The following is a 22272-nucleotide window of genomic DNA, read 5'->3' as shown; positions in this document are numbered from 1 at the left end:
AATCTCACTCAATAAAAAGGAAAAGAAATATCATTATTATCAACATGGCTTATTTGTTTGGGATAGGGTAAGGGGATATTTGTATCCAACGTGAATAAATCGATAAGAAACCGCCTTAGAAGCCATAAATCTTTCGTGACGTACCTTATCAAAACCCTTCCTCGGAATCCTGGCGAAGATCGTATCGTCTTGTGCAGGATGACTGGGATGAAACCAGTGACGTCACTAAATTGGGCGGGGGTTGTCCGCCCTGGGCGGCACTGCCCTCTGGGGAGGTGGGAAGAACACTATGTCCTCTTTCGAGCAGGTCTGGTCTGGCATAGTTATGAATTTTCCAGCATATTTCCTCTGATCGGACTGATCAGCGATTTACCGACTCTGATTGAGATGCTTAAAGGCTTAGATTGTAAGTAAAATTTTCACCATTTTAGTACTTTTTAGCACTGAAATGGGGCGGTACTTTCAAAGTCCGCCCCCGGGCGCCAACAATGGGGTGTATCACTCCCCCATTGCAACGCCGTGACGTCACAACTGATGATAACAGCGTGGTCATTCCGACAACCGTCCGCCGGTTAAGAAAGCCTTCTTCGAACTGCCGGCGCTCGTTCCCTCTAGACTTCGTGTTGCTACTGCGAGAGAATGAGACAAGAAGCAGCAGGTAGTTGTTACTTGGTGGTTCCTAAAGGGTCGTCAGGTAGTTCACGCTTGACAGGATTTGCCGTCAAAACGGAATAAACAGTATGCTGGGTTTCCTTTCAAGACCAAACGAACATTTCATCAATTTACAATACATGATTTATCACCGGGTAACAGTTAGAAAAGGGACGATGGATTATATAATACCAACAAATAACAAAGGAAACACACAAACATTCTCAACAAAACCGATTACTCTCAACAAATGTAAGTTAAATAATAAAATACAAGTTGAATTGAATTTCTGAAGTTCCAACTGCGCGACATTCTCTGGGAGGCTGTTCCACAGGTCCAACGGTGTGAGGAATAAAAGTCCTCTGGAACTGAGAAGTTCGACAGCGAGGCACATTTACTGCATATTGGTGCTGCTGTTCAGCGAATCTAGTTGGTCTCGGCAGATAAAGGGGATCAAGGATCAATTACGAATGTGAAAGATCTCTGTTGAAACACAACTTATGAATAAGTAGACAAACAAGAGACCATCTGTCGATGGCCCAAGTCACAACTGCTAATATTAGGAAACAGAAACCTACCACCACAAACCACTCTATCTGAAAGAGATAAATCTCTGGCAGAAGCAGACATCCACACTGGAGAACAGTATTCCAGTAAAGGTAGGACAAATGACCCCAAAAAAGTTGCATTGATTTTATCACTGTTATATAGAGCCCTCCACAGGGATAATTCCCTCTCTGGCGGGCCCTTGTACGTTTTCAAAATAAGGTGCTTCTTATATTTCATAATGGTCTTTCAGTGTTTTCTCGTCAGTGTCGTAGCTCCTGCAGAATAGGAGAGTCTTTAGTTCTTTTTAAATTGGTTTTCATCTCGCATGCTCCTCAATTCAGGCGGTATTTTGTTGTTCAGTCTTGGCGCACAGTGTACAAATGCTCTTTCGCCTGACTTACAATTTGCTCAATTCAAATAGTTTTATTTCCTAAAGACTGTATGCTTATTAAATTGCCCAGATGATTATTAGTCAAAGCCATGATCCATATTATTTTTCACCTTTGACACACATTCTTTATATACTGTGCACCTATTGCCATCATAACATACAATAATGCAGAGTTGTGTAAGATGCATGAAACTGGTAAGAAATCCCGGAGTAGCTTGGATGAGACCAGTAGGAATAATGTTGAATGGAATCTGACCTTTTGGGTATGATTCGAAAAGCTGGTGTGGACACATTGCTGTAGCTGATAAGCAACGAATATGGAAGTCTGGTGAGATTTGTGAGAGCAACATATGTAAACAGAGAGTCTAAAATGTCATCGTCACTTCCACTTCGCCTGATAAAGCGTCGCCATGAGTATTCTGATATTCATTCTCTTCAAAAAACTATACAAGAAGACCTGACGTTTTGTTTCTTTATTTATCAGAGATTGGCCGTTCTTTGTACACCGTTATTATTTTTATCTTTGGAGAAACAAATCCACAGTTATGGGTACACACATTTACAAAATAAATCTCTACAGAGTGCTTTCGAGAATATGTTCGTTTCCCGTTTTCAATCAGCTTTCTGAATCGAACGGATTCCCGAAAGCTCTTATTAGCGATTTTTAAATATACGTTCCAATACATAATTGTGGATTTATTTCTCCATTCCAAGACTCATGCTACTGTGAGTAATTTTTATTATCATCATTATTATTTCTGGATCTTTCCTGGGTAGTGACCCCAAGCTAAGTTCGGTGGTCGCTGTCTTGGTTTAATACTGCTTGGGGGTCGTTATCTTTGTGATATTTACGGTTTTTTGTTTATGTTTTTAGGGTAAATCCCAAAGGCTTATACAGTACTAAACACGCCGCAAAGGTGGGTACATACCGGGTTTAAACACTTAGGGGGTCACTATCTAGGAAAGATCCCTATGGTGAAGATAGTGTCAGAGGGTGTTATGCTTCTGCACCACACCCAGTCTTTTTCGAATCAGGTTGCTAGCCCCTGCACAGTCCTGTGACTTGATGTTTTTCGGATTTTAACATCCTCCAGTCCCTTAATTGACAGAAAAGTTCATTCCTCCATTCTTCTGCTCTGGTCTGGGATCAAGAGAGGCATCAGTTTGCCAATTCCTGTGGCTTGTGCTATTGAAAAGGTTGAATGGACACAACTGAAAGCTAATTTCATATATTACCTGAAAATACACTTTATAAACGCCCAGAACAATACGCTTTAACATCAGATGAGCTCAACAACAGCACGGATTTCTACAATGAGCCATAGTCAACCATCAGTAGGTTGTATTAGGAATGGTGCCATAAGTTTAAACAATTATTTCTGAATGAATTTCACAATCTTTAAGTTTTTCAAGGCTTTTTATCTAGCTTGTCCACTCACATGCTTAACGTTTATCCAAAATGTCTTACAAAGAATGGCACAAGAAATCTGGACAAGACAAAGAAACTTGAAATTTAAATAGATAATTTGACAACTGGCCCATTTGCTGTTGGGCAATGTTTGTAACATGTAACTGCCGGTGTCACTAGTTCCAAAAAAGCTTTAAAAACGTTCAGTTTTTACATTTCTCAAGATTTATTCCCCTTGCGGAATTGAACCACGTATGGAACATGTAGGTATGCATGTCAGCTAACAGCACAGAAAAAGGCATTTTGATTTGAAACATCACACTGCTCCTGGGTTCTTACAGCCAAATTCTGCAAGACTTTGCACTCAAAAAACACCAAGTTTTCTCTACACTGTACTAGTGCAAAATGGACGCCACTCCAGCTTTACCAACAATGTTACTTGCTTGGTGCAGAGTCTGGCAACAGGATACCAAACGCAGCTGAGGAAAGTGTGCAGACGACCTACCCTAATGACTGGTTGTTCGGTGGGATGTAAACGTAGGATGGAGCAGAGGTGGCTGTGTCAGACTCAGGTGGCCTGTGAGTGTAAAGGACTCTTTGTTGGCTATTATTTGTTATCATGACCACATTTTGCTGCTGTTGCTGCTCCTGTTGTTGCTGCTGCTGTTGCTGCTGCTGTAGTTGGTGCTGCTGCTGGATTTCGGTCAGTATTTGCAACTGGGAAGCTTCATTTGTCGCCATGGGATTATGATAAGCAGTCGGAGGAGGACTGCGGACTTCGAAGGCACCTGGGTCACTGCTGAAGTTTGTCGCTTTTGCCAAGACTATGCAACACTGCAAAGATATTCAGTATGGTGGAAACTTTAGATCAACTGGCAAACTGTATGTTGCAATTAGCTGAGGTGATGTAATGTCAAGAGATAAGAATTACAAAGCAGCTGTGAGTGTAAGATTAGGGCTCATTTCTCCTGAAGGCCCCAAAGGGAAGAAGAGACATCAAAATAATATTTCCCTCAAGTACTGAAAGAGCCACTTCATAAACAACATAACAAATGGCACTGGTGGACTTAATTTATAAGTTCATAGGTGCTTTTTATAGAAATCCCATATTCTAAATCAGATTCCTGTACTGGCTGCAAACAGTTTCTACACTTGGAGGGGATGGAATGGCTGAAAGGATTTGCTCTTGAACAGAAACTTCCATTCAAAAGGAGTAAGGTTCAAAGGAACATGTGTAAAACAGAAAAGGGCCAGTCTAGCATTTATAAAGAAAACATTCAAGAGTCCACTTACTGATATTGGTAACAAAAGGAGCCTATCCTGTTGTACAGGCAGAGCTGCTGGATAATGCAGGTGAGCATTTTATTACTTTAAGGATTATTCAGTCAGTAATTACCAAAGTGAAATGAATGATGCTATCCACTTCTTGATAACTTGATCAATTAGAATATGATTGTCAGCTCTCCATAGATTTGGCTAGAAAATGCTATAGCATACGCACCACAGGCCTAGCCTGTGCTAAAACTGATACTATTATTTTACAAAAAAAGTAATTAAAGGGATCATTTTTCCCAAAAATATGTTGTACAATGTGTCTCATAGCAGCAGTATTGTGTCACAAGAAAATATGGGTTAGGATTTTTGCATGCAAGATGACCAACATGCATTTACTGTTGCTGCTGTTATTGGCCTGATACTCCTCCCACCAGACCACTCGTGTTTGTTTTAAGTTTCAGTAATGCCTGGTGTTTTATCTGGTGTGGGAGCAAATCCTAGCTCAACTTTCCTGGTTTATGCTGGCTTGGGAACTAATATGATTGTGTACACCCTTCTGGCAGAGCTAGGAATATTCATTACGAGCAAGAAAACTGATCTTCTAGCTGTTTGGGGACTAACACAAGGTACAGCCAGTATAGGAACAGATTAGTAAAAAATCAAGCTGTCATTATTTAAATATCTTTTAAATCTGAGTTTTGGTTCCAGGTTCTTATGACCACTCTATTGCTTCTTTATTGTGACCCAATGTCAAGTCAACTAGACTTCTGAATTCTGAGGTAAGTTCTGGTGGTGGTCACAAGAGCCTGGATGCCACCAAGGATTCTGGAGCAGGTCTGTGAATGGTCACAGGACTTTATTTTTCCAGAGACATCTGGTGAGCAACATGAGAATACAGCACTGAACACCAGCATTTATCATTACTGTATGTGAAAGGGCACAGGAATACTTACTTTTCTGTAATAAACAGTGACCCAGATCACCACCAGGATGCTCCAGAAGACTGAAAAACTGCACCCAAAGGCTGTTGGACCTCCTCCACTATAGTAATATAACTGTTCACGCCCCTGTTCGTCCCAAGCTCCATACACTCCAAAATATATTGTGGAGGAGACGAAGACAGAGAGGCCGACCAACGCTGCTGCCGAAGACAGAGAGATCAGAGTCCTGAGTCTTTCCAGGCCGTCTGCCGTTGGGAAGTTGTCGCTCTGTGCAAGGGAAAAAATGCAGGCGTGGATCAGACACTAAACAGAAAGTGAAAATCACGTCGTTCGATGCACAAAACTGCAAATATGATTTGAGTATAATTCGCAAATCATTTCGTGTAATCTTATCGCAGTTTCAGCGTGGATTTTATATTGACGATGTAACAGGGAGTCTCAAAATAGTCTGGATCTATTATATATAAGGAACGCATACTCTTTTGGTACTTATTTACAGTATATAGTGTGTATAGATGTATCTAGTGTGTTATTTTTCCTGACTTGCAGCCCCAACGGGCCAGTTTTCCCACATTCAGTCCACAAAGTTAATCATTCGTGGTTGATGGGTGGTTTCTTTGCAATTCTTTTTCAGCTGTCGTTTCCCCCCGAATCTTCTCTGTTCATTTTCTTTTCCTCTGATTCAGCACTAGATTACGGAACAGGGCTGACCATTCCATTGGGCACTGAAGTTAAGAAGGAAAATATGAAGGTTGATCCATTTTGATCGAAAAACTTCTGGGGTTTACAAATACCGCAGCAGAAGGCAACGGTGTTTCTCTCAGCACATCTAAACGTTCTCTCCTGTGGAAGACGCCTTCTTTGCAAGTTGATGCCCTAATTAGGCTAGGGACATCTGAATATGTGCGTTAATCATAACATCAAATGGTCAAATGCATTAGCTTGTTGGTTGGTCAACATATGACTCATACTACATTCACTGAAAAACCTCATGCACAGCTGTTTGCAGTGAGTCCGTTTCAGACAGAGAATTGATCAAAGAATGTTTGCACCAATCTGTTAAGCTTTGCTGCAAGTTTCCTGAAAAATGGCTTTTAACTGGGTGCACTAACACGAAGCTCACTCCTCCTATGCCAAGGCTTAGGACCATCATGATTTCACGAGCAAATGGCAGAATCATTTGCATTATTCTACAAAACGCCAAGTCAGAACCTACGTATATTAATAATATTGAGGTCTAAAGTGCTGCATCTGGAGAAGGTTAAGAGTCCAAGGACTGTAAGGCAATGCCTCTGGTCTGGTATGGCCTCAGACCCAGAGCTTCTGACTGGGCTCTTTTGTAAGCATCGACAGCTATCCTAGTTATCGCCAAACTAAGACGGACAACTTGTCTAAAAGTAGTCCATCTTTGTGGCCTCCAGGCGGAAAGGTAAAGCATAAACTCCTTTTCTTCATACAGTGATAAGACTGACATTCAAACTCCAATCCAACTTACAGTGATAAGACTGACAGTCTGGAAGGCACAGATGATGTAAGCGGAGTTCACCACCACCAACAGGAATCCATTAAAATGTATTGTTGAGGACACTGAAAGAAATGAGAATAATCGTGATAAGTCATTATATCGAGTTGCTGCATATGCTGTACAATTTATCTCTATTGCACCTGGGATTGATCAGTATCTAGATATCACAGCATCTCAATTCTGAAACCTCTACCACACACGAAATCACTGATGAAATGTACCTCGGGCTTACCTGCGCTGAAGCACAGTCCTGCAGGGATACTTATAGACGTGCCCCAGAAAATCTGTCAGAGAGGGTAAGATGACCAGTGAAAAAGTATCAGAAGATTATTCTTGTTTACATCAAAGAAAAACAGACTGAATTTTATTTAATGAGTTGTTTGATGACTGAAAGTCCACCTGGTGCAAAGGTTCCTTAATCTAACAGCAAGCGCAGTCTTGATTTTAAATATACCTGACAAACGAACATCCAGGTGCATTCAGGTAAATTATGGTTAAGCTAAGACTCAGAGTACAGCACTAAACAAGCCTTTAAGCATCTGCATAGTAGTGTAGGACTATATGCCCTAAGAATATGACAATCTAAAGTGCTTCTAATTAACTGCGGTGATCTGTACTACTGACGTACCATCTAGTTCTGCTATTACTTAGAGCATATTACTCATAGGTAGCCATCAAGCAATACTTTGTTTAGTAGCATAGTAATATGAGGTAGCGTCTGAATTATGGTCTGGTAATTTATTAAATAGAACTAAGCTATGACCTAAGGTGATGTCTAACTAGGCAAAAAAAAGAAAGGCTACTTATGAGAGCAATGCTTCTTATCAATCTCTTAAAGTGGAGTACTTTCAGGCAGCCTCTAATTCAAGGGGTTGTCTAGGAAGATGGCGCTTTTAGAGAGCCTGCAGCTAAGCTATGAACTAGAAGCACTGCGCCTTAAAAAAGTGCCTAAGATAGAAAGCCACACTCTAGGAGTGTAGCACTTGAGGGTCACCTCCAAAAGAGAAGGGGGACCTAGAGGCAGCCTCTCACTAACATATGACCTAGCCTCTTGAGGTATTGTCGCAGCCTCCCAAAACTAGGCCTACTTACAAAACCAATGATCGTCAGGGTGATGATGACCGTCCTGTGGTAGGCTAGCGACTTGCCGTCTGTCGAGTGGTAGGTGGCCGACCTGAACTGCGGAAACTGCTGCATGCTGAAAAGAGACAGAATAGAGCCAGTTGTCTGAGCGATTCAGAGAGAACTAGTTCAGAAGTTTGTGAGTGACGATAAGATGAGTTGAACCCACTTGATTTATACAAGATGTTTATTGCTGTTAACACGATTCAGTTCAAATGAATTCTTTGGTAGGAATAAAGGTTATGCTTAAAGATTTTCTAGAAAATATAAACAATTGAGTTCCTTTTATCAGGAAAATGATATATGTGTGTGTATGTATGTATGTATGTATATATATATATATATATATATATATATATATATATATATATATATATATATATATATATATATATATATATATATATATATATATATATATATATATATATATATATATATATATATATATATATATATATATGTATAGATTTTACATATTTTTGAAAACATTATTTTGGGATGAGGAACTGAAGACACGACTTCTTCAAAGGATCATGGAATCGTGAAGACGTCTTCAAGAAGACTTTGTGATCCAGTGGGCAATTCTTCAGGAGCTGAAGACGGCTTCACATGATCCTGGAGTCTTTAAGACTTCAAGAAGACGTTATAATCCAATGGGCTTTTCACCAGGAATGCTTCAGGAGGTGGAAGAATTCGGGGCGGAATGATTCCGAAGACAGATTCTGGATTTCTCCAGGGATGGGTGGTTTCCAGCAATTCTTCAGGCACTGAAGACAGCTTCACATCATCCAGGTCAATCTTATGTATCTGTCTATATATATATATATATATATATATATATATATATATATATATATATATATATATATATATATATATATATATAACACTAAAACTCTGAAATGCTTGTTTGTTTGTTTGTTTGCACACCAGAAGGTAAATGGGGCTGGTGCTGCCCATAGACTTTTGCTGACTATTATTAGTAGGGTTAATTTTTAGCTGTAGGTATAGGTATGTGTATGGGTATGGTATGGGTATGGATATGGGTATGGTACAGATGTGGGTATGGGTATGGGTATGGATATCAGTATGGGTAAGGGCATGGTAAGGTTATGGGTATGGATATCAAATGGGTATGGACATGGTAAGGTTATGGATATGGGTATAGGTATGGGTATGGTACAGATATGGTATGGATATGGGTATGGTATGAGTATGGGTATGGGTATGGGTACAGGTATGGGTATGGTACAGATATGGGTATGGATATAGGTATGGGTATTGGTATGGGCATGGTACAGATATTTTTGTTAAAAATGTAGTAAATAAAAAGTAACCCAACAGATACAGGTGGTCATATATATATATATATATATATATATATATATATATATATATATATATATATATATATATATATATATATATATATATATATATATAAGCTACTCATTGTAGAGTCCCCTTCCACATCAAAGGTATCATCTCAACGTTAATTTCATCATCATGATATTGAATTACTGTCAGAGGTCGACCCTGGAATGGGTGACGGCTTATCTAAACTTGGGGTTTACTGACATACTTTAGCTTGGGAAGGGGCCAGTGTTAAACATGGCGGTCATGGTAACGGTTGTGGCGACAGAGGAAAAATGTGTCTTTCTTGTAGTTGTGGAAGCAAATAGGAAGGTCAGCCTGGTGTCCTCTCCCAGCCCAGACCGAGGGGAGCAAGGATGAAAGCTTCAGAGGTTCTTAAAGTTTCAACCAGCTTCAGGCCTAGGAACCCTAGGCCTATGCTTCTTGCAAGATTAGACCATTCTCCACTCTTTTCACTTTTCCTTTCTTTTTTTTATCGTTTCTTTCGGTCTGGGCTGGGTAAGGGCATCAAATTGCCACCCCCATCGACCTCTGCATTAGAAAACTACAGGTCTACAGATGTTTTAATATCCGTCTCACATATTCTGGTTTCTGGGCACAACTAATCTTACAGCCTCAGCTGTCAGTGAAGGTGTCATGGCTAAATCTGGAAGTCCTACTCACCTTGATTAAGTAGCTGGTTTGTTTACCTCTTCTTCTGTTTCTTCAAACGGATTGGAAAACGTCAGCCTCCGAGAAACAACTGCTAATCGAATTGTTTAGAAAGCAGAACGAAGCTAGATCATTAGACAAACAGGGAAGAGTTATCTGATATCAGACTAATCAATTTGTTCTAGATAAAATACTCTCACCAAGAGTTCTACTCCCACTTGCTGTTTATCTGCTGAGTCTATGCTTTCGACCCAATGAGTATTTAATGCTTGCAAGTGAGCCTCATGCGACACAGTGTCTGAGTCAGTACTGAAAGTTTCTTGCTACTACCAACACTGATTTCTTCTACTTTCTTCTTTCTTTTTATCTGGTCCCCTACCACCCAGCTGTCCAGTGTCTTAGACTGCTCCTTGCTCAAGTTTTCATGTCCTCACTTAAGAATACCCTCAGTCCAGCCCTTTGAGGGACTACAACAAAAACGATGATTCCTGTTTAGTTAGAAGGTTCATAACTGTTACAAGGCATTTGGTGATATTTCCTTCGTTTACTGGTCCTTGACACCATAAACAGTTATCTCTGCTGCTTATCAAAATGAAATGTTGCCGCGATGATTGCACGCTATCAGTGCTTATCTGTGCATTGTATGCTAGAGCCATGAAAAGATTTCACAAACAAAGGCAGACTCTGCAAGCCACTGTCATTGTTCAAATGATATGTTTTGTTACAATTTGGCCTTGGGAGTGGAAATGCTGCCTACCACAGTGAATATCTCGATATTGAGGCATATGCACCCCAAAAAGGTTTGCCCACCCCTGCCCCTTCAGCCATTTGAGCTAGAGGGCTGAGTAAATGAGTCATTCCTAGCTTCTTCTCCTGCAGCTATTCATGCCTTTTACTCAGCCTCTTTACGTCAAACTCAGTGGTTCCTCCGTTGACCTAAGGAGTGAATTGGGTTTTTTGGTAGTTAGGAAACTGTAGTGGGCTGAGGAAAACCTATAGTAGGCTGAGAAAAACTGTAGTGGGTGGAAACCAGGACAGATAAATTGTCACAGAGTGAGCAGCCTTATTGGCTACTAACACTCTGTAACAGCAATACATTCCAAGTGATAAGGATGCTATTGAAGACACATACCTATAGATAAAAAATTGGGAAAAGCTTAATCAGACAGAGATAAGACAAGCTTACCCAACGTTGTCGGAGAGTAGATAAGAGGCCGGTGATAGTGAAAAGGGTGTCTGGCCACTGAAGGGTTGGCTGCTGTGTTTATGAGAGTGTCGAAGCAGAGGCTACAATCTTGGATGGCTCCCCGTCAGGAGAGGTAGGATACCTGGTTGCCGTTTCTGGGCCCCAGATGCGTTGGTCTCTGCCATTTGCTTTTCATTTCCCACGTAGTCCAACTTCTTTATCAACATTTTGCTCCAGTTTCTTATGCTTTGAGAAATTATTTCTGGCTCAAGGTGCTGTAGGCAACAGTGGCGACTTATTTATAAATAAAATTACCAATAAAATTATTAATTAACAAATAAAATCATACTTATCATACACAAATAAAAATGCTTATCTATTTATCTAACTACAAAACAATTAAATTATCTACCTGTTCAGTTTTGTATTCACCCCCTTCCTGAATTACAGATAGGACCACCGTAGCTCCCCAAAATCACTAGCCATAAGAATCGGCTCCTCAAGGTCACTGTACGACGTCGCAATGCTGAATCTGGACAAGACGGCGAGAATCCTATCCTGTGGAGCTGCCAGCCTCGCAGTGTCACTCCCCCTCCACTTTGCAGGACTAGCCAACATTCTGCTGTTCTTCCCAGGGGCGTGGCTTCTGACCACCAGTGTTTATGTGCTTGTTGCCAACTTAAGAGTAAGTCGATTTTGTGACAAGGTTGTTGTTCAGGCGAGAGTATCCTTACTAATGATGCATTTACAGGCCTGATATATATATATATATATATATATATATATATATATATATATATATATATATATATATATATATATATATATATATATTATATATAAAAACATTAATTACAAACGTACTTTAATATTCAACTTGATGGCCGTGTGGTTTAATGTGCATCACTGTAGTCCTGAGTTCTTGTCTTCCATTGTTTGAGCCCACAAGACGCTGAACTTATCAACTGAAAAAATTCCCCTTCGGGTAACATGTATGAAAGAGTGTTATTTCCGCTCTACCTCGGAAATAACACTCTTTCATACATGTTACCCAATAGGGAATTTTTTTAGTTGATAATAAGTTCGTCGTCTCGTGGGCTCGAACCACAGAAGACAAGAACTCAGGACTACAGTGACGTGCGTTAAACCACACGGCCATCAAGTTGGATATTAAAGGACGTTTGTAGCTTAATGCTTGTATATGAATCACGGTGATGTGATAAAATTCATTCATATATATATATATATATATATATATATATATATATATATATATATATATATATATATATATATATATATATATATATATATATACATACATACATATATATTTATATATATATGTGTGTGTGTGTGTGTGTGTGTGTGTGTGTATGAATATATATGTATCTAGCTTTATTTATTTATATTTGCTTGTTATTTTCTATATATTGTCACATTTTATCATTAAAATGGGTTCTTTTCTGCAGTGTAGTAACTTTGTAGTCCAGTACTATATGAAGGTCTATGCAATTTAGATTCCAATAATAATGATACAGATAAGATTACTCTAGTGCAATTTCATTATTATTATTATTATTATTATTATTATTATTATTATAAATGAACATTCACTCCATATGGAACAAACATGGAGGAAAACAAGTAAAATGGACAATAGAATGATTAAGTACCTGGTAAACAAAAGTATTGGACAAATAGACAAATACACACACGCAGGCAATAGCAATATACCACTGGCACTCCTTCCAGGTACCTGCCTCAGGCAAAGCGGTCCTGGTAACTGGATGCGACACAGGATTTGGACACGGTCTGGCAGTCCACCTCCATCAGCTCGTAAGTCACCCGCCCTAAAATCTGCGGTCGTTTTCAACTTCTTTCTCATCTGGTGACAATAATCTTGGTGTCATGTTTAGGAGGGAATCCAGGGATAAGTTTGGGTTTAGTGGCTCTCCATACCAGCTTCACCTGGTGAAGGTGTTGGTTAATACTTTCTCTTCTACTGACCTGTAACTCATTCTGGCTTAGGGCCGCAACTGCACAAGTTTTGCTCATCTCTCCTTTCTGGACCCCCATCTGATTATCATCTTGCCAATATTGCGTGTGGGAGACTTTAACTAATTCTAGTGGAATGTAGCTATTTCTAGTAGTGACACTATTGTTTTTGTTGCTAAGAATATTGAAAGAATTACTGCTTAAGTGGTTAGACTGCATGCACCACCAGTGAGAGGTCCCAGTACCAAATTGTGAGCATTTCAGGGCACTGTAGGTTTGCTCCAGTGAAGCCTATTGGGCATTTGTTAAATAAGTAGTGAGTTATGTACCTAGAAGTCAACAGTGGTAGGTAACAACTAAGATGGAGAAGGCCATAGGTCTAGCAACCTCATTCCAGAAGACTTAATGAGAATCAGATGGCTAAGACATTCTGGAGCCAGAGGGTAACCACCAACTTAACCATAACAACTATCACAGTTTCACAGACACTTCAGTAACTCTTCTTCTGCATTCTCCCGAAGGGGTTTCGGGTCTTCGCTGGGTGCCTCGAAGCCAACACTGCTGGGGAAGGTGCCGAGAGACTCCGGAGGCTCTTCACTGAGCGCATGCACGTCCTGCAACTGGACATCACCAAGGAGGAGCAAGTGAACGCAGCTCTCCATGAGGTCAAAATGATTCTACCTGCGTCAGGTAATAAAGGACTTCTATGAGAGTCACTGCTTCTCATAATACTCACTCTATTGGGTTATCAGGCCTCACTGTAGCCCATTTTCAGCTGCATTAGATACCATTTGCTCTCTGTCACAGATCTCAAGAACTCTCAGATAGTTTTATGAAGCATCTTTCTAAAATGAACGGGTGCTAATACTGCTTTGTCAATAATAAAAGCAGTAATATTGATGCTGCACTAATGCTTTTACTACTGCTACTTCTGTTAGTGATGATGACAGATATTATAAACTCTCTATCCTTCTAAGGTCCCACTTGAAGGGTCAACCCCAAATCATATGTTTTTCTATGATGAGGTTGGTAGCTGTCATCTTTCCAGTTTTGAGTAACAGTGGTTTTTGATGAAGCTGACACTAAAAATAGGCACCTTCATTCATTAATTTATTTCAGTTATTTTGTTTATAATAAGATTTTATCATTTTGATCAGACGTTTATATGCTTATGTTAGCAGCACAAACATGTCACTTTGCAGAATATTTCAAACCCCTACTGATTGTCATGTCTATGCAAAACTTTTAACCCCTGCAGAAGTCCTCTGGGGCGTGGTCAACAATGCAGGGCTGTCGACCTTTGGAGCCGTGGAGTGGGTGCCAATGACCACCTATAGGAAGCTGGCAGAGGTCAACATATTTGGGCACATATCTGTGACCAAGGTCTTCCTACCCCTCGTCAGGAAGTCAAAAGGTAAACAAAACCTTGGGTCTTCTTCTTCTTCTTATGTTTATACTATTTCATTCAATGGTTATGAAGTGTAGTACTATTATGGCTCTAGTGAACATTACTGCTGGTGGTGTGGATTCAAGATATGTCCTTTAACGAGCCACTTACCTCCTTCGCGCCTTCTCCAACTCTTTAACTTCTCAGAGGGGTCACTTTGGAATTTCTTGCTCTGGAGTATGTCTACTGTACAGTCTTGGCTTCTATTCTTCCCAGTCATTTTTCTATATAGACTAAACACCACCACACAGTCTGAGGAGAAGGATATATGTATATATTGTATACATTTATGCGTGAATGTGCATTCTTGCAAGCACCAATAGGCAGCAAATATGCCTTTTTGTAAAACTCCTAAGTTCCAGAGGTCCTTTAATCCTCACACCGTTGGAAAGTGGAGCAGCTTCCCAGAGGATGTGCTTGTAAATTTTCATGATTTACTAATTTATTCATTTATTTTTTTTCAATAAGTGAGATCTATTGTACTCAACGGAGCCGTTTGTTCCTTCCTTCACTAGTCGCTCCAGCTTCTCTTCACTCTCCCGTCAGGTCGGATCGTCAACGTGACCAGCGTCGAGGGGCGTATGGCCGGGCCTCTCGTCTCGACCTACGACCTGACGAAGTTCGCGATGGAGGGCTTCAGTGATAGTCTGAGGTGGGTTAGTCCAAGTATTATTTTAAGAAATATATATATACTGTATATATATACTTGTGTGTTTATAATTTCAGTATTAATTTATTATTTATCTGCTCATAAACAGGCACGAAATGAGGCGATTTGGCGTCCATGTTTCTCTCGTAGAACCCGGAAACTTTACAGCAGGTCAGAATATCTATTTTTCATTTTTCCTTCGTCATAAAGGCTCTTCTCTGCTATATATATATATATATATATATATATATATATATATATATATATATATATATATATATATATATATATATATATATATATATTAAAAGACTCGTTTCACCGAGAGAGAAGTTTATTTGTAAGTCGTGATTCTTCTTCTTCTTCTTCTTCCAATGCACCCATATGACATCAGCTTCGGGGGAGTGGCGATGACGTCATCGTGAATCAGTGTTGATTACGTCACCGCTCACTTTCCCGTGTTCGGTGAAACTTATTTGTGATGTATCTTTCAGGCAAGGTCAATAATAATAATAATAATAATAATAATAATAATAATAATAATAATAATAATAATAATAATAATAATAATAATAATATGGTCTAAAGATCTCAAATCCCTTAACATAGGTCTAGGCTTCTTACGGCCATGCATGTCATCCATATGGTCGGGACTTCCTGTCTCGACCCTCTCCCGCATTATCCTCATTCTTGATAGTTATATAAGTAACGAAAGTAGGTTTCAGTACCTTTATTTATCCATCTTAGGCTTTCAGAATAAACAATTTATTTGTTTAGGCCTATTCATTCGTCAGCTATTTCTCCAACGGAAATTCTGTCAAGTGGCTTTTTTTCCAGTGAACCAGGGCATATTTCCTAACGATAATATTAACGATAATAATCATCATTATCACTTTCATACACGAACCAGGCACGAGCCTCAACACGGACGAGAGGGTGGTCAAATTCGCAGAGGAAATGTGGGCTTCCATGGATGCCGAGGTGAAACTCGCCTACGGGAAACAGTACTTCAATGACGTCATCGCCTCCAGGATGATAGTCAACAGATCTGGGGTTAGTCATGGCTGTTTTAGGATTAAAATATGACTTTGGTTCATTCTATTGAAATTTCGGCCCCCAAAGCCAAGTATTGGGCCACTAAAAAAGAGCTATAGAGTAAAGTAAAAGTAGTACGAGGATCTGAAAGTAAAACTAGGTCTAAGCCCCAACTCTACCCGGGTCTAAAATGAGAACTAATATTGTCTGACCAATTGTCTTTTATTAATATTACGAAAGAATTTCCGAAAGAATTTCCCCAACAGGAGACAGATCTATCGCCGGCGATAGAAGCGATGGCCGACGCCCTCACCCAGAGGTTCCCCCAGGCGCGGTACAGCCCCATGGGACTCGACCTCTTCGTCAGGATGTTCGTAGCTGAACACCTGCCGGAGTGGGTGAGTGACCACCTGCTTGTCGGGTGAGAGAATATCATCATCAATAATAAATATGTCGATTCCATGGGTATTTTCAATTATTCATGCCTAAATATACGATTAAATACTCTCTCTCTCTCTCTCTCTCTCTCTCTCTCTCTCTCTCTCTCTCTCTCTCTCTCTCTCTCTCTCTCTCTCTCTCTCTCTCTCTCTTTTCACTAACCCCCTAATCCCCTGCTCTGCCCTTGATGCCGAAGCCATAGTTATACTCTCCCTCTAATCTCTAATAAACTCTACCTGTGGATATAATATGTCTGGGGTTACTCTAGACCTACACCGTCGTATTCAGTGGCTGACTTCTTTTACATATATCAATTTCGAAGCCGTTCAAAGACAAAAACCATTAATATTAAGCTAAATTTGCTTGGATTATCGTTCAAAAATGACGCTAAACTTTAAAAGACCCGCAAGACCAGAGACTAAAGTATTTACACGACTGTGAGCACAGTCAGCTGTCAACTGGGTCGCTGGGAACGTGTCTCAGATCAAACAGTCTGCCTTTTTCGCTACCTGCCATTTTCTAACTCTATCTTATTATATTTATCAGCTCATTAACCATTTCGGCTATCGTGGGTTGCAATATAAACCCAAGATCGATCCCACAGGGAGAAATAAACCAATTTCACTTCCCAAATGCCACTGCTCACGTAAGCAGCCATTCGGGTGGGCGGCTGAGCGCAGCAGCTTCCATCGCAAGGTACATCACCTGTGACGTCATCCTCCAAGCAGGTCTCACTGTCTCTCTTTAAATGGTAATAAACCACTGGTGAAACGCCCCCCGCCCCACAGATTCACCTAACCACCACAAATTCTTAAACCACCATAATGTACCACTCCACATTTTTTATATATTCTCTCTCTCTCTCTCTCTCTCTCTCTCTCTCTCTCTCTCTCTCTCTCTCTCTCTCTCTCTCTCTCTCTCGTTACAACAACAGGGTTTAGGCTCACTTCAAACTCTCTCTCTCGAACTCTCTTGCTGCACCAACATGGTTTAGAGATTAGACTCAGTCCATATTCTCTCCCTCTCTCGAACTCTCTCTCTTCTATATACGATGCCCCCATAACTCCCTCCCCCAACATCATGCCCAGCCCATGGTATATAACTTATACTCTCCCTCTAATCTCTGATCTACGGATATGTGTCTATTATAGTTGCTTCTATAGACCTACATCTTCGTACTCAAGGACTGACTTCTTTTATATATATTAATTTCAAAGCCATTCAAGACCAAAATTATTAATATTAAGCTAAATTTACTTAGATTATCGTAGAAAAACGACGCTAAATTTTAAAGATTCCCAAGAGAGACTAGGGTAATTACGTGGCCATGTGCACAGTCAGCTGTTAAGTGGGTTCTTGGGAGCGTTCTCTGCGCAAGGTAATGTTTCTCAGATAAAAAAGGGTGGTTTTTTTTCGGTACTGCAATGATTTAACAACTCTATATTATTACATTAATATATAAATTTATTTATCTATTTTTTTAAATTATTTTTATGGTATATATATTCCAAAAAATGAATATTCTAGCACGCTCGGATTCTACTTAACAATCCCGCGTAAATGCTCACAAGTTAATATATACTCTCTCTCTCTCTCTCTCTCTCTCTCTCTCTCTCTCTCTCTCTCTCTCTCTCTCTCTCTCTCTCTCTCTCTCTCTCTATCAGTTAATTAACCATTTCGCCCATCAGAGGTGGCGATACAAACCCAAGATCGATCCCGCAGGCAGAAATAACAAAATTTCATTTCCTAAATGCCTCTCCTCACACACTTGTTATATATAGCGATTTGGGGAAATACCCCGTATAATTCTGACCGTCTTCAGAGCATAGATGTGTTATTGAATGAATGTTCTTTTATAGATTTGTCCGAATTTCATCCTAATTATGCAGATACACGGAAAAGTGTTTATGAATAAGCACGTGAGCCCGCAATTTTTTGAAAATTTATCTGTCAACGCATCTAGGGATTATTGACCTATGCTATTATAATTATTATACAAGATGGTTATTAGGTACTTTGTTTGCCAATTGAACATGGATTCTGTCCTCAAGGAAAGGTATGTCCGCTCGATTGATTTTTTCGTATAAATTTTTATATCAAATTGAGTTTAAATTGGACGATGATTTAAATTTTGCAATTATACTCAATAAACCTAAATTATACAATTTAATTGTGATACTGATACATCAGAAGTCACTGAACAAATGCGATTGACAGAGTAATGTGAATCGCAGGTCGTGTCCCCTTTGTCAGGTAAGCACTAGTAGTAGTAATATTAGTATTAGTAGTAGTAGTAATAGGCTGGATTTGGCTTTGAAACGGCTCCTAATAACTTCGATCATTCGTTTCCTCAAACACCAATAGTGCCTCTGTCTTTGGAAGAGAATAATAAATAGATTTTAAGTAGATGTATCAACACCATAAATAGAGGGTCAATAAATAGAAGTGTTATCTGTATATTAGCACTACGTATTTTGGTGTTCTTCCAACATGGAGGCGCCGCAGAACCTTGCGGCCATCTTGAAAACTCCAAAAAACTGAGAAAATTAAATAGACGCTTAGTGCGGCCATCACTGCTTTTTTTTTTAGCTCATTATCTTTATGATTACGGTAGGTTGTGTAGTTTCTTATCCTTCAGGAATAAACACAATCATCTTAGCATATTATTGTGGAGCTTAAATGCAATAGTGACTTCTTTTGAAATTGTAAGATCATTAATCTTATATATGCCACATAATATAATGTAAAGTCAATCTTGCCTGTTATTTAAAAGGCTTTGTAGTAAGTAGGTGCTTTAGGTTTACTTATGGCTGTGTGGGTAAGTCTCGTCTTTTAAACCTGTTGCTGTGAGAGTGTTTCTGGACGACTTAACCAAACGTACAGAATTCTCTCTCTCTCTCTCTCTCTCTCTCTCTCTCTCTCTCTCTCTCTCTCTCTCTCTCTCTCTCTCTCTCTCTCTCTCTCAATATTTCATTGTAGTGGTAAATCTCTCTCTCTCTCTCTCTCTCTCTCTCTCTCTCTCTCTCTCTCATCTAATTAACATTTCACAGTGGTGTGATAAAACTCTCTCTCTCTCTCTCTCTCTCTCTCTCTCATCTAATTAACATTTCACTCTCTCTCTCTCTCTCTCTCTCTCTCTCTCTCTCTCTCTCTCTCTCTCTCTAATCTAATTAACATTTCACTGTGATGTGGTAAATTTCTCTCTCTCTCTCTCTCTCTCTCTCTCTCTCTCTCTCTCTCTCTCTCTCTCTCTCTCTCTGATAAATAGTTTTTATTTTCTTTTCAATCTTGGCTTAATGAATGTTTTCATCAAACAACATGTCTCATAGATTGGTAATATCAATAAACTGTAGTTCAGTTGCTCAGGTTAGACCTATGCTCTCAAACTGTCCTCATTTGTTACTAAAGGGTTTTAGTTTCGTCCCTTTGGGCCATAGCTGCAACCTTTCAGTGCGCTGTAACCTCTGTTCATATTCCCTTTCTTACACCTGACTTTCCACCTTCATAGTGCAACTGCGAAGTTTTCCTCCTGTTACAACTGTCAAATCTTCTTATTGTCAATTTGTATATTTTTTTTTTTTTTTTTTTACCTGAATGACCCCATACGTCCTAAATTCTATATTCTGTTCTATTCTGTTGATTTGGGAACTGACAGCTGTTTTCATTGTACTGCCGGTTTTTTGAAGTTTTTTCCTGTCCATGGTTTGTTTAAAGATGCTTTCCGAGATTATATATATGCAAATTATAATGCAATACTGCACGTTAAAAGAAGAAGAAAGAAAGAAAGAAAGTCTCTAGTACCACTACAAATCTGAGAACAATAATTTTTCGGCACAGATTGCACATTAATTACTGTCTTACCTGTAATGAAATAATATATATACCTATGATGATTAAACGCTGGGATTGGGGTGGGGGAACAATCTGCTTCCATAGTATTTTGTCTCTACAGAATAGTACCGTAATCTTTACCAGGAGTTTCAATATGGCCGCCAGCGGTCACACTTTATGTTATTGATGCTCTATGGCGTCTAATGTTTACACGTTGATGAGACTTCAACAGACATAGCGGAAATTCGGATCAATTAGACTATTCCTCGTATTATTTCTATTTAAATAAATAAATAAACTAGTTTAGTACATCGAAGTGACAACAGTCTTATAAAATGCTCCTGTGAAAAACGCAAAATCACCGATATCAATGTGATGATGATGAATTTCAGAGTCATGCTCATCCCTCGCTTGGAATTCCACGATGGCACAATCATTCTAAGTTTAGCGCTTGCGTTACCTTGTCTATGACAATGAAAAGAAGAAAAGATAGGATTTTTATCCTTAGAGTTCAGGCGGACTTAACTTGGCTGTTTGTTCAACTTCACACACATTTTAAACATTAGGCTTATATGCCTTCGAGAGGCAGCCAATGTGATAGATGGAATTATAAGAGTCTAGGCCTGCTCTGTTTGTTAACACAATTATCCATAAGTTTTTCAATGATGATGTCACGTACTCTTTCAGGAATCAGAAATGGATTACCATTTACATTCAGCCGATTACCACCAAGTCTTCTTTAATTTCCCACCAGGGTAAATGAATTTTCATTTTCATATAGATTTAGTTGCTTAAATGTCATCCACTCCTTAACACTGGTAAGAATATCATTTATTGTCTTGTTTGTGTCTAAAATATTGTTTATGTAAAGATAAAATTGGGCGTCATTCACAAATAGCTTGAATATACCACATGTCTCATTAGCAATCCAGTAATACATCTACCAAAAAAAGAGGAAAATTGGTATTGGACCCAATACACTTCCTTGGGGTACTCCTCTCCTTGATTTTTCCATAACACGAACATGGGTCTCTTGCCTGTAGTCATTCAAATGCTCATTAAGCTTGGATAAGAGGTACTAAATCAGTAACAAAAATGCTCACAGCAGTCTCTGTAGAATAATGATTGATTTAATGAAATGTATAATGTCAAGCCTGGTACTGGGGCACTGGAGATGAAAAACAAGGTTCTAAAGGGTGGACAGAGAGGTTGGACAGCAAGATTGAAGAAAGGGTGCGGAAATGAAGGTGAAGTAAAAGGCTAAATAAACACCCTATAATAACCCCTACCTGAGGTGCACTGTTAGCATTTTGGACACGAATGATAAATTTGAAACATTTTTATATGAGCTGTTCTGATAATCAAGTGCATCTTTCGCAATAGTTCAATAATAGCCACTTTCCCAGGTATAGGGAACTAGCGCAAAAGAATACTGGTATTCATAACTTTCACCAGCAAATCAGTAAGGCATGAACAAATTGCAGGCATAGTACTAGGACAATCCAGCAATATTGCTTCAACTACAGAACCAGTCTTAAATAAATACTTATCTTTGTGTCTTACAATACAACAGCTATATCCCCGATACTTATATGTGCAAGTCAGTAATTATTAATTATCAGGACCTTGAAATACGCTCGGTATATTCCTTAGTAAATTAAATTTTGGAAACTGGCTCTGTAAGGTGAAGGTCAGTTCAATATGGAGGTTCATTTTTTTGTACACTTGTCGCCCACTTTCTGTGCAGTATGTCTGTCTTTCTTCGTTTGTGTCCTTTCTTTTGTTTAACAAGAAGTCT

At 39.3% G+C, this 22272-nt stretch overlaps 2 protein-coding genes across 2 annotated transcripts; one reads left to right on the top strand and one right to left on the bottom strand.

Moving 5' to 3' along the window:
- Nucleotides 1–2807: 2807 nt before the first annotated feature.
- Nucleotides 2808–10430, bottom strand: LOC136856081 (uncharacterized). The gene is made up of 6 exons (XM_067133709.1): nt 9903–10430; nt 7833–7938; nt 6973–7024; nt 6711–6802; nt 5228–5482; nt 2808–3833 (listed from the first exon to the last, which is right to left on the bottom strand). Exons 2-6 carry the CDS (start codon nt 7935–7937, stop codon nt 3501–3503), a joined length of 837 nt encoding a protein of 278 aa, XP_066989810.1. The 5' UTR covers nt 7938; nt 9903–10430; the 3' UTR covers nt 2808–3500.
- A 676-nt stretch (nt 10431–11106) lies between these two features.
- LOC136856080 (D-beta-hydroxybutyrate dehydrogenase, mitochondrial-like) lies at nt 11107–16667 on the top strand. The gene is made up of 9 exons (XM_067133708.1): nt 11107–11209; nt 11527–11761; nt 12832–12915; nt 13596–13764; nt 14333–14488; nt 15068–15173; nt 15280–15341; nt 16081–16223; nt 16472–16667. The coding sequence occupies exons 2-9, from the start codon at nt 11600–11602 to the stop codon at nt 16628–16630; spliced, it is 1041 nt and encodes a 346-aa protein (XP_066989809.1). The 5' UTR covers nt 11107–11209; nt 11527–11599; the 3' UTR covers nt 16631–16667.
- Nucleotides 16668–22272: the final 5605 nt, after the last annotated feature.

The sequence above is a fragment of the Macrobrachium rosenbergii genome, chromosome 34, assembly GCF_040412425.1.
Source record: "Macrobrachium rosenbergii isolate ZJJX-2024 chromosome 34, ASM4041242v1, whole genome shotgun sequence".
In the NCBI taxonomy this organism is placed as follows: Eukaryota; Metazoa; Arthropoda; class Malacostraca; order Decapoda; family Palaemonidae; genus Macrobrachium; species Macrobrachium rosenbergii.
Note: the sequence above shows the minus strand (reverse complement) of the source record. Positions and strands in the feature narration are given on the sequence as shown.